Genomic DNA, 13,082 nt, shown 5'->3' with positions numbered 1-13,082 from the left:
CTAGACCCGTAGCATTCGCTTTGTGTGTACCAGACATTTATGCAGACTGTCATTCATGTCCTTCAGTAAATCAGGCCACTATTCTAGATTAAAAAAAATAAAATAAAAGCCCCCACCATCCATAGCTACCCCAAAAGTACCCACCATCTCTACCCAAGCTCAGACGATATTTCAGGTCACCGCGGTCTCACTATTACACCCCCTAGAAGATAACATGCAAAACAGAGACAGGAACACAACACGTGGAAAGGGGAACTTTTATTGTGCATCTTGTATTGCAGCAAACATTTCCTCTTCTAACAGGCTATACAGAGGGTCAGTTATGGCGGCGGGGCCATGCGAAAGATCAGTGAGCGTGACAGAGCCGACAAAGCGGTCAATGATGGCAGGGCAGAGGGTCAGTAATGGCGGAGGGTCTGTAATGACACCAGGGCCAGCACTGCAGCTGACAATGGCCCTCACATTTCAGAGAATATAAAATTGTTTTACCGTCTGCAGCAGACATATGAAAAACAGATTCTCATACAGGAGACCGATTGGCTGCTCTTTACCACACCGCATAATGAAGCCTGCAGCACCGGAGTGACTGGGTGCCAGCGTGGCACTGCAATCTGATATGACAGACGGGTTCTGCAGTGCGAAGAACCACCAGAGGGAGCCAGAGAGCCGCTGTGAGAGGACCATTAACTGCTTGTGTCCTGGACTGACTATACGCTCTACAGACAGCAATACCGCCATCTTCACTGCAACAGGGCGAAACCCACGGCAACGCTGCATGAATGTTATCCTGAGCCCTTCCATCATTCTGTGCACTCAGGATTTGCTCTCTTAGGCCTGGTACACACCTATACTTTTTTTTTTTTTGCGTTTTTGCAGAAACGCACTACAGGCCACATAACATGGTTTCCTATGGAACACGTTCACACCTATGCTTTTTTTTCAGCCAGTGCGCTTTTTGTAAAGGGTCAGGGACTTATTTTTTATTTTTTAAACGCAAAACGGTGCTTTTTTGGTTCAATAGACTTCAATGGAGAAGTGTCAAAAAAAAAAAAAAAAAAAAACGCATGCAGTGCGTTTTTTTTTGCCAGGATTTGCATTTTTTAAATCTGCCCGAAAGCAGTAAAGTTGCATGTGCAAAAAAAAAAAAAAAAGAAACGCGAAGCAAAAAGTACTGCAGTTTCTGCAGTGATCTTTACTGTACGTTTTTTGCACATGCGATTTTTTTTAACCAATTTTTTGTTGGACAGATTAAAAAAATGCAAATCGTGGCAAAAAAACTGCATAGATGCGAATGAGCCTTACTGCGCTCCTCGATATTGGCCTCCCTGCCACTAATCAGTCAGATTTAAACCTACGCTGGAAAAAAAAAATAAAAATAAATACCCAAACAGGATTGGCTGCAGGAGCAAAAACAGACAGTTCTTCTAAAACACGGTGATAAGATATAGCCTACTGGAATGAGAGTGCAGCAACCGCAGGCACCCAGACCGCACTGCCTAACTGACTGAGCTACAGCAGGTGGGCACGACGTCTAAATACAGGAGTCACCAATACAGGAATGATCCAGAGTTATATAAACCTATAATAATAATAATAATAATAATATTAATAAATACATATGGGGGGGGGGTCAGAACACTTGTTCACCATCATCATTTAGCGCCCCCCTGAGGAGAACGAAGCGGGGCTCCCATAGTGCATTGCAGTCCAGCAGTGAAGGGTTAAACAAGGCAGAAGAAGCAATTTCCTCATCCTGGGTCATCTGCAAAGAAGAAGGATGGAGAGGTGAGATTGGGGATTCTGGGGATTACGGGGTGCAATGAACCCCTCAATGCATCGGCCAAAACACAAATCTTACAAACATGCCGTACCTGACAACGCTCACATCTGATCCCGGCTCTCTGGGTTGTCGGATGAAGGTGCATAGACGTAACATCCAACATCGCCGATATTCACCCCTGGGGGAAAAAAAAAAACAAAAACAAACAATGAACACATCACATGCTTTCACGTCTGGGGGGGGGGAGAAACTATTTACCAGGGTGGATTTGAATTAAATAAACTCAATTTAAAAATCATAAAAAATTTTTTATTTTTTTTAAATCAAATCCTTTTTATTATTTTATATGGAAACATTAACACAAAACCACACCAAACAAGCCCCCCCCCCCCCCAAAAAAAAAAAAGACATACACACCCCCACAGACCAACACCCCCCCCCCCTCAACAAACCCTGCCATCCTACCACCCCCCCATTCAGAGTATGAAAATATATATAACAAAGTTCAGGAATATTCCTTTATCTCATGGTTTTGCAAATCTATGTGCACTACAAACTGTATGATTGAATCGGTTCCGATTTCACCATTTTACTAACCCGACAGCTTATTATTCTAAATAGGAAACCTTCATTTGTTTGCCAATATTACATTCTAACCACCAGCAACAATGAGTCCTTACAGTTAAAGAGCACCTGTCATTTCAGATCCATCATGGCAACGCCCGTTAGCGGGCATCCACTCACCTGCTGCCACCACATCCCTCACCTTGTCACTGCTGCATCACCAGCCGTCCCTGGTGATGCAGCAGTGACATAAAGCGATATCAGAACTGATTCAATCATACAGTTTGTAGTGTACATAGATTTGCAAAACAACGATAAAAGGAATATTCCTGAACGTCGTTTTATCTCATGGTTACTGTGTAATTGTGTGAATGCATCAATGCCGTGCATGTCGTCATCTCAGCTTGCATTCATTAGTTTACCAAAAAAGTAAATATTGCAGAATATACAGCCTCATGCTACATAACCAAGCTCCATTTCATGCTGAATAAACTAACATTTTATTAATGTATCTCAAATATATAAATATTATTCTATAAAAATCTTTTAGATAGATTTTTACTCCAAACGCATTTTATTAAAATAATTTTGATACAAAAAAAATAAAAATAAAAGTAATTGATTTATCTACCCTCTCACAAGAAGAAGAAGAAGAAGAATTCAGAAGAAGAAGAAGAAGAATTCAGAAGAAGAAGAAGAAGAATTCAGAAGAAGAAGAAGAAGAATTCAGAAGAAGAAGAAGAATTCAGAAGAAGAAGAAGAAGAATTCAGAAGAAGAAGAAGAAGAATTCAGAAGAAGAAGAAGAAGAATTCAGAAGAAGAAGAAGAAGAATTCAGAAGAAGAAGAAGAAGAATTCAGAAGAAGAAGAAGAAGAATTCAGAAGAAGAAGAATTCAGAAGAATTCAGAAGAAGAAGAAGAAGAATTCAGAAGAAGAAGAAGAAGAATTCAGAAGAAGAAGAATTCAGAAGAATTCAGAAGAATTCAGAAGAAGAATGAAGAAGAAGAAGAAGAATTCAGAAGAAGAATTCAGAAGAAGAAGAAGAATTCAGAAGAAGAATTCAGAAGAAGAAGAAGAATTCAGAAGAAGAATTCAGAAGAAGAAGAAGAATTCAGAAGAAGAATTCAGAAGAAGAATTCAGAATTCAGAAGAAGAATTCAGAAGAAGAAGAAGAATTCAGAAGAAGAATTCAGAAGAAGAATTCAGAAGAAGAAGAAGAAGAAGAAGAAGAAGAAGAAGAATTCAGAAGAAGAAGAAGAATTCAGAAGAAGAAGAAGAATTCAGAAGAAGAATTCAGAAGAAGAATTCAGAAGAAGAATTCAGAAGAAGAATTCAGAAGAAGAATAAGAAGAAGAATTCAGAAGAAGAAGAAGAAGAAGAATTCAGAAGAATTCAGAAGAAGAATTCAGAAGAAGAAGAAGAATTCAGAAGAAGAAGAAGAATTCAGAAGAAGAAGAAGAAGAAGAAGAAGAAGAATTCAGAAGAAGAAGAAGAAGAATTCAGAAGAATTCAGAAGAAAGAAAGGAGTACTCAAACATCAGATGAAAATGAATGAATTCAGAAGAAGAAGAAGAAGAAGAAGAAGAAGAAGAAGAAGAAGCAGCATTCAGAAGAAGAAGAAAGAAGAAGAAGAAAGAAAGAAAGAAGAAGGAAGAAGAAGGAAGAAGGAAGAAGAAGGAAGAAGAAGAAAGAAGAAGAAGTACTCAAACATCAGATGAAAATAAAGCATATAAAAAAGATCATAGGCGACGCAGACAGGACGCCGGCACGCCTTATTTTCATCTGATGTTTGGGACTACTCCTTTTTCATCAATGGAGGTTCTTTTTCTTATGGGCTTCTCTATGAGACGCCTCATTTTCCTTACAGGATTATTATTATCACTCCTGTCACTGGAATTGAGGCTGCACATCGATGGTTTATTGGAAGTTGCAGAGGATCCTTATACCTTGGGAGCTCCCATGCTTGTTCATCAATTTCTGGTAAGAAGATATAATTGTCAGCACGGTGGTGTGTTTATAATGCACTGAAACTGGGGAGAGGTTCTTTATTTCCACGTTCACCGGTACCCACCACCATCTCCTCATCTCGTCTTTTTACCCTCAGCACTGCAATTCGACTTTTGAGGCAGTAGCAGCGTACAGCCCGGCCGTGACGCAGACACAGGCAGTAGCAGCGTACAGCCCGGCCGTGACGCAGACACAGGCAGTAGCAGCGTACAGCCCGGCCGTGACGCAGACACAAGCAGTAGCAGCGTACAGCCCGGCCGTGACGCAGACACAAGCAGTAGCAGCGTACAGCCCGGCCGTGACGCAGACACAAGCAGTAGCAGCGTACAGCCTGGCCATGACGCAGACACAAGCAGTAGCAGCGTACAGCCCGGGTGTGACGCAGACACAAGCAGTAGCAGCGTACAGCCAGGGTGTGATGTAGACACAAGCAGTAGCAGCGTACAGCCCGGCTGTGATGGACACAAGCAGTAGCAGCGTACAGCCCGGGTGTGATGCAGACAAGCAGTAGCAGCGTACAGCCCGGGTGTGATGCAGACAAGCAGTAGCAGCGTACAGCCCGGGTGTGATCCAGACACAAGCAGTAGCAGCGTACAGCCTGGCTGTGACAGAGGAAATTATGCCAGCTGGAAAAAATGTTTCATTTCCTGACAAACAGAAAAGCCGCATTGAGAGCCGAGTCTGAAAATAGCGCCGAGCTCCACCCGTCCTTCACGTGTCCCGGTGTGTGTATGGAGGGGACAAGGCAGAGCCAGCACATTGCTGTACCCGTCATTATAATCTACGAGAAGCAATTCACATGGATTTGGGAGTAGGGTGTCTCTTTATTAGCCTTATGTGCAGGTTTTAGGACATGGGAAAAATATTCATTGTTCTGAATTAGTGGAGGCTGTTGTGTGAGACATGGGGGTCAAAGCAGGGGCAGGGTGTGTATGAGGTGGATGGGTGCTGCACTGTGCACTCCTCTACATTCCAGCACAAAGTGTTCTCCACAAAAAAAAAAAAAAAAAAGCAGATGTGAAGCAGGGATTGGAGAGGAAATGGCTGTACAATGTGCTGTGCTGGAAGAAGATAAAACAACGCTCGGGCTACGATACCGAGGAGGAAGATGGAACCATATGGTGTTCCGGTACCGAGAAGGAGAATGGAACATATGGTGTTCTGATAACGAGGAGTATGGAGTCAGATGGTGTTCCGATACCGAGGAGGAAAATGGAACCATATGGTGTTCCGATACCAAGGAGGAGAAGCATGGAGTCAGATGGTGTTCCGATACCGAGGAGGAGAGGGTGCTGTTCAGCACCCTGCCAGAAAACAATCTCGGTCAGTGCCTAACTGCACCGGGTACTGATAACGCAGGGTCCAGCGCCGAAAGGTTACAGACAATCCCCATCCAACCTTTTTACCACGTCCTAGCTGGCAGATTATAGCCTGCTCTGTGTTCCCTGATGTACGATAAAGAATAACTGTTTGGGGCAGCACAGTGGTGTAGTGGTTAGCACCTAGCAGTAAGAAGGGTCGCTGGTTCGAACCCCAACCACAACACTACCTGCCTGGAGTTTGCATGTTCTCCCTGTGCCTGTGTGGGTTTCCTCCGGGTAGTCCGGTTTCCTCCCACAATCCAAAGACATGCAGGTAGGTTAATTGGCTTCTGTCCACAATTGGCCCTAGTATATGAATGGGGACCTGAGTGTGCAAAGTACAGGGATAGGGACAATTGTAGACACTCACAGGTTGAACTAGATGGACTGGTGTCTTTATTCAACCTTACTAACTATGAAACTATGTCTGAAACTATGAAACTGCTGTAATTGTTTACAAGTTTTAGCTGGAGTTCAGCTTCAGTGTATCTAAATCTGCTAGTGCATCAAACACTTCCCTTCCCCCAAGATTAACGATACAGCTGTCCAAAGGTGCACCCCACTCATCCAGAGTGGAGGCACTCCAATACAGGAGAGGCGTTACTGGCCAGGTCACCAGGTTAGAAAGAAAAAAAAAAAAAAAGGGGGAGAAGAAATAAAAAATGTACATACATACATACATACATACATACATACATACATACATACATACATACATACATACATTGAAAAAAGGAAGAAAATAAATGTATGTATGATTTTTTAATATATAGTGTGTGCCCAGGACCAGTAGAATGGAACTCGCCCACGCTCCCCGCGAACACTGAAGGATGTACATGTACAGCCGCACTCTGCCACCCTCCAGTGACAGCAGACCCCCCCCCCCATAGGAGAATCTCTACGATTAAACCTGCATTAGGATGAAACTTGTTAACATGGGGCGGTCCCCAGATGAGGCTCTTGTGCACCTCTGTCTAGAACAATAACAATTTATGAAAAAAGGCTCGATGTCATTGGAGTGCAGCCCTCTGTTCTTGTTCAACAAGTTATTTAGATTTGTGAAATCAAAGGATTAGATGAGGAAATTATCCTGAATTAAACAAAGTTATACGGCTCACTGAACAGACACAACAGTCTGTGGTTGTGGGAATATCCAGTTCAGTCTGTATTTCCAGTATCGGTCCTGCGAGAGCAGAACACACACAGGCGCGCACACACACACACACACACACACACGGTACCTGGGGACGATGTGTGCCCTCCCTACAGAGCCTTCTGCATGTAATGCATTCTTAGAAGAATTGGGTTCCCGGGTGGCTCAGTGTGCATAAATCTGCCGGGAAGGATTCATCCGCTACAGATGTGTAATCTCATACCAAGGTCAGGAAATTAATCATGATGAAGGAATGCACAAAGCTACCATAATAATACAGAGACAGAAGGCAGGCTGTGCCAGGCTCCATGTGTGCTGCCCCCAGATGTATAGAAGCATTACATACACCGACTACAAACACAGAACATACTGGAAGCACAGGCAGAGAAAAACAGCACCATTTTTATCAGATCAGTAATATTTATATAAATATTTTATATTTATGTGATAAAAAATAAAAAAGGGATCAGACCTGAGAGAAATAATTAGGATTTTTTTTTTTTTTTATTAAATAAAAAGGGGGGGGGGGGGCACTCGCTCCCTCAACAACAGGAAGTCCCAGTGCAGGTATGCAGCCTCTGGTTCAATGAACCCCTAATGAGTGAGGAAAGAGGTTTGGTACCCCAGCACTGACCTTTTGGTCCAAAGAGATGCCCGTAGCAGGGCACGTGACAGTACGGCAGGCCATCATGCTGGAGAAAGAGCAGAGAGTCATGAGTTAGAGTAGCAGTCACTATGTTGACCCTATAAACATCTCCTCTTATGCCACCCTCACCATCCAGTCTCTTTTTTCCCACCTTAGCATGTACCAACCCCGCCTCTTCTCCCACGTTGCGTGTCCCTCCCCGTCCACCTTAGCGTGTCCCTTCCTATCACGTCTCTTAACGTGTCCCACCCTACCAGTGCCATCATGTCTCTTCTCCCAACTCCATGCATCTCACCTCATGCTGCATTAAGAAGCAAAAAGTAACAGCTACCAGCTTTCCAAAAATTCAGGCTATAAGACCCATTACGTTAGCATTTTCTATAGGAAACAGCTTTGAAAAAAAGGACAAGGTGGGACTATATATATATATATATATATATATATATATATATATATATATATATATATATATATATATATATATATATATCTCCCCTTCTCACCCACTTCCACCAAGTGACACCATCATGTCCTGCCTCACACTTCCAAGTCCCACAGCTGTCATATGTCTGCACTCACCTCTGCATGTCCCCCTGAAGTCAAGGTCTTGTTGCAGCGCTGGCATCGGAGGCAGGGGCGGTGCCAGCTTCTGCCTAGTGACATCACCTTTTCCGCTGTAAGAATACAGAGCACAACTCAGATTTCCAAGTGGTTGTGTAACACAGAAATTGCAGAATATAAAAGTGACAACTACTCACCAAAGTAGACAGCCTTTCCACAGCCTGGGCATAAGGCCGTCTCCCCAGCAAATGTCCGTGTCGGGGCCACAACTGTACAAAAGAATAAAAAAATAAAGATATAGGTTAGGGATCCAGAACACAAGACACTTCGCTATAGAGCCCCCTGCGCTGGGTACGCACCTCGTGTAGCTGGCTTGGCAGCATTGTTTGTAGAACTGACCACAGGGGTCACGGGACCCTGGTCCTCTGAGGCTCGAGGCGTCGTATCGTAGATATAGGACCCAACTCCACCAATGTTCACACCTAGAGGAGACATACAGATAGAGGACATTTCTTGGAAGAACACAAGGACAAGAGAAGGCATACAGCCAATACACCAATGGGACAAAGGGGAGAACCACGACTATGCTCCGGGAGGGGGGGGGGGGGGGGGGTTTGGGGGCATGTTGGCTAAAGGCTAATGTTGTCTCTTCCACCATCACTACCCTTGGACATGTGGCACAGGGGATTCCCTCCTTCCTTTCTCGAATGACTACAAGAGCTGGGACGAGTTTCACTCCCTCGCGGGCAATCCCGGAGCAGTGGACTCAGAACCATCCACATTACTCCCCAGATTATCAACGAGCCTGAGTGGCACACTGATCTTCCATGGGTCACAGGATGAAGACAACGAGGAGAAGACTCCGTTGGGAAGACGACGACGAGGAGAAGACTCCCTTGGGAAGACGACGACGACGACGAGGAAAAGAATCCATTGGGAAGACGACGACGACGACGAGGAAAAGACTCCATTGGGAAGACGACGACGACGAGGAAAAGACTCCATTGGGAAGAAGACGAGAGAAGAAACAATAGACGCTTGGGGGGTGGAGCAAAACACGTTGGGGGCGTGGCCTGGCAGGAGCCCAGGCCAGGGTTGTCTCTGCCACCATTATACTACTCCTGGACATGCGGCACAGGGGATTCCCTCCTTCCTTTCTCTAGTGACTACAGGAGCTGGGACAAGTGCCACGCCCTCACCGGCACTCCCGTATCGGCGGACTATCCACATTACTTCCCAGATTATCAAACAAGCCTCAGCCAATGGGAAGAAGACACCAATGGGACGAAGACAAGGGAGAAGACACCAAAGAAAAAGAATACAGAGGTCCATCAAAGGGGGGGGGGGGGGGAATGAAAAAAAAAGACACACAGAGAACACAGAGGGAATAGGGAAAAGAAATGGGCACTAATAGGGAGGGGGAGAGGGAGAAGGAGAGATGATGCGAGGAAATGACCCATACAGAGGACATCAGTGGGAAAAACATAAAAGGAGACGATCATTTTAAGATTGGATGGCAATAAGAACGACTTAAAATTAGTTTACGAAATGCCAAGAGTGACTGAGATTCATTGCTTCATATTGGACAGTTTAGGGGACATCAGCCATGTTTCAAGCTGCTTGATGGAAGTAGTAACTATGCAAACGCTAAAGTGGGAGGAGATATTTCCCCAAACTTCCTGTTCAGTAACAGCACAGAGTTTCAGTACCAAATGGCACTTGTCATTTCGCCGTTTCCAGCCAAAGAGGTTTACAACACAGAGCAAGAGGGCAACAAAAATGTATATAAAGGTCACTTTCCAAAACAGGATGTGTCAAGATTTTCTAAGTCGGTTCTACTAAAGTTTTAATTTTTTTTTTTTTTTTTTTTTATGTACTGATCCCTTAAATTATAATTGCATTTAAACAATTTTTCTTTTTTGGATGGAGTTTGTTAGGGTTGGAGCCTCTTTCAGGTTTTACTTGCTCTCTCTGTATTCTCCTGATATACAGTATGTAACCAGGACAGGAAGTAAGGGGAAATCTCCCAGTGGGGACACAGACCCTTCCCCACTCTTCAGTACTAAAACTTTTGGCTGGAGTTCACTTTAGATGGGAGATACGGCAGACGCACGCGTCTGCCATCTGTGGAATCGTCAGAGGTGTAACGCAGCGGGATTGGGATGTACACAGGAAGTGCGGATCAGTCCCAGCTGTGGTGTCAGTGAACTTGGAGTCAGAGGATGTGCTCCATTCATGGCACTATTAATAGAAGCCCCAACCACACAGGCCATGACCCGACGTGCAGAGCAATGAGGCCGGGCGTCTTCCTTTTCCAATAGGCTCCCAACACCATTTTCTGGGTGGAAGAAAGAACAAAAGGATTCCAAACATAAAATATGAATACTGGTAATCGTAAATAACAGAATACTAATACAAAAAACACAAAAACATTAAAATAGGGGACCAACAACGGCTCAGTCTTGTGCCATCCTTGTCTCCCAAATCAGCCCCTTTGGCATCTCACCCACCCCAGCATATTTTACTTCTTTCAGGAGACACATTGCCGCATTTGTACTCTGAAATGTAATAAATGCGGTGAAGTCTTTCAAATTAAATCAGCTAAATAAATTAGAGGTGCATAAAAACAGACGGTGTGCAAAGCTCAGGTTCCCAGCTGATTGAAGAGCTCTGGCTGGTGTGTCGGACCCTCTGCAGAGAGACCACTGCTTCCTCTCACAGTGTAAGGATCTTTCCCTGCAGCATGCTGGCAGCAGACAGGCTTTAATACTCACGCGTCGACTGCTTTAAAATGAAAATAAATTTTTTTTTAAAAAAAAAAGCGTTACTAAACCCAGTAATATGAAAAAAAATAGTTCAGCCCCTCCTGTGGGCACTGGGATGGGGGGCATCCCAGTGCCCACAGCTTATAAATCTTTTTACATTCAAATACCGCGCCTATATACCCTTTTGGCTGATCTGTATACCACGGTCACATGATAAACTGCGGGGTCTGCCTGAGCGCCAAGCATTCAGGTAGGAGGATATTTCCACTATAGCCTGTGTCCTCATGTTATGGGAGGCGGATCATCCATCAAGCAAGATGTGACACCCCACCCACTGTGTTCTCTTTTAGTTACTGGGCATGGAGGGAGGGAGGGAGGGACTGGGCTGTCATTTAGGATCTGTACACACGCCCAAGTGTGAAAGGCTCAGCACAAACAAGCAAATGTTCTCCCCAGCAATAGAGACCAAACTGAGCATGTGCAGCAGTACTACCCTCACTGTGTCTTATCTGACCTTTGCAAGAGTGACCCTGCAGGAGGGGGGGGGGGGGGGGGATCTGTCCATACAGGATAAAAGAGCCCCTTAATTTCCACAGGGAGTATAACAAGCATGTTATTATGCATATAAAGACAGATTTTACTGTTGTGGGTTTAGTAACACTTTAATTGTAATGTTGCACACCTTGTTTTGATGTACCTGCGGCTCATTTAAACTGAAATATTATTATGGCTTTAAAAAGGGTTGTAAAGGTTTAAATTTTTTTTCTTTTTTTAAACAACAAACATATCATACTTACCTCCACTGTGCAGTTCGTTTTGCACAGAGTGGCCGCGAACCTCCTCTTTTGGGTCCCTCTGCAGCTGTTTTGGCTCCTCCCTGCGAAGAACTAAACCCCCCCCCCTCTGGGAAGCACTCTCCCAAGGGGGTTCGTTTGCGGTCATAGCTGCTGAGTGTGTCAACCGGCCACGTGCCGCGTCATTGATTTGATTGACAGCAGTGGGAGCCAATGGCTGCGCTGCTATCAATCATCCAATGAAGAGCCCACAAGAGCTGGGGGAAAGCAACACGGGATCGTGCCCATGGAGATTTGGGGCTCAGGTAAGTAAAAACGGGGGCTCGGGGGGGGGGGGGGGGGGGGGGGAGTGCAAGGTGGTTTCCAGAGGGCATCAGTTAACACCACCCAGAGGCAGATGGAAATGATGGACTGGGTCAGGCCTGTGCCCGCTTTGTGCTCCATGTACAAAAGCTGCCGGTCACAGGAGAATCACCTAATAGGAGAAAATTACCCAAAAGTCCCATCTGCTGGCAGCACATACTAGGGGACGAGATAAGAACATGGAAGACAGAGAACACAACCCTGGGTGTGACTGCCATCCGCAGAACAACGATAAGATGCTTCACACTCGTCTATCACACAACACAATCTCCTGTCCTACAGAAGAGCTCAACAAAAAGTTCTGGCAAACCTCCGCTAACTTGCTTATACAATTCACTTCTGCAGCATAACACTGGAAGAGACTACAGCACCATCCAGGTCTCCTCACCCACAACGCCCCTCTAACCCTATCAAACCCCCCCCCCCCCCCCCCCCACACACACACACACACACACACACACACACACACACGTACCTCCAATGCCCTTTCATCCATCCTGATAACCCTCAACACTTAACTACCCAAAAAGTCCTTCAGCGTGGCCGCCCCCCCACACCAGATCCCTCTGCCAAACAGATGCCCCACAATCAAAACCGATACCTATGCCAACCCAACTACCCTCACCATGTGCTCCTCCATCTGAATTCTCCCCCAACCAGATACCCCTCAGCAAGCTTACCATCGAACTCCTCCTCCATCCCAATATCCTTAGAATGCCTTCCCCGCCACCCCACCCCCCCCCCCCCCCATCTGATTGCTGCCCAACACCCATCAGGATGCCCCACCATTTGACCCTCCCTAACACCCCTCAGCCTGACCCCATTTAACCCCTTCCCCAAACCAACATCCTTCAGTGTGCCCCCTCATACTGAACCCCCCCCCCCCAGTCACACACCCCTCAGCATGCCACCCATCTGATCTTTCCCCCACCCCAACAACCACAGCCTGATTCCCCTGCCCCCCACGCAATACTCCTCATCCGATTCCTCGCCCAGCCCAATACCCCTCAGTATGCAACCTTTACCTTTCGGCCGAACAAGACAGCGTAGCACGGCTTGTGGCAGTATGGGCGTCCATCGTGCTGGAG

General features: G+C 45.4%; 1 protein-coding gene across 1 annotated transcript in view; it reads right to left on the bottom strand.

Moving 5' to 3' along the window:
* Positions 1-243: 243 nt before the first annotated feature.
* CRIP3 (cysteine rich protein 3) overlaps positions 244-13,082 on the bottom strand; it is a 29,167-nt gene continuing 16,328 nt past the window's right edge. Inside the window, exons 3-10 of the mRNA XM_077485458.1 lie at positions 13,020-13,076; position 12,789; positions 8,432-8,554; positions 8,270-8,341; positions 8,091-8,185; positions 7,500-7,557; positions 1,872-1,958; positions 244-1,762 (exon numbers count right to left, since the gene is read on the bottom strand). Coding sequence (XP_077341584.1) covers positions 1,882-1,958; positions 7,500-7,557; positions 8,091-8,185; positions 8,270-8,341; positions 8,432-8,554; position 12,789; positions 13,020-13,076 — 483 coding nt within the window. The 3' untranslated portion in view covers positions 244-1,762; positions 1,872-1,881. The remainder of the gene's footprint in view (positions 1,763-1,871; positions 1,959-7,499; positions 7,558-8,090; positions 8,186-8,269; positions 8,342-8,431; positions 8,555-12,788; positions 12,790-13,019; positions 13,077-13,082) is intronic.

Source organism: Lithobates pipiens, unplaced genomic scaffold, assembly GCF_037356315.1.
Source record: "Lithobates pipiens isolate NorthernLeopardFrog02 unplaced genomic scaffold, aLitPip1_a1.2 Scaffold_18, whole genome shotgun sequence".
In the NCBI taxonomy this organism is placed as follows: domain Eukaryota; kingdom Metazoa; phylum Chordata; class Amphibia; order Anura; family Ranidae; genus Lithobates; species Lithobates pipiens.
The sequence above is the reverse complement of the archived record's forward strand: the minus strand, read 5'-3'. Positions and strand labels throughout refer to the sequence as shown.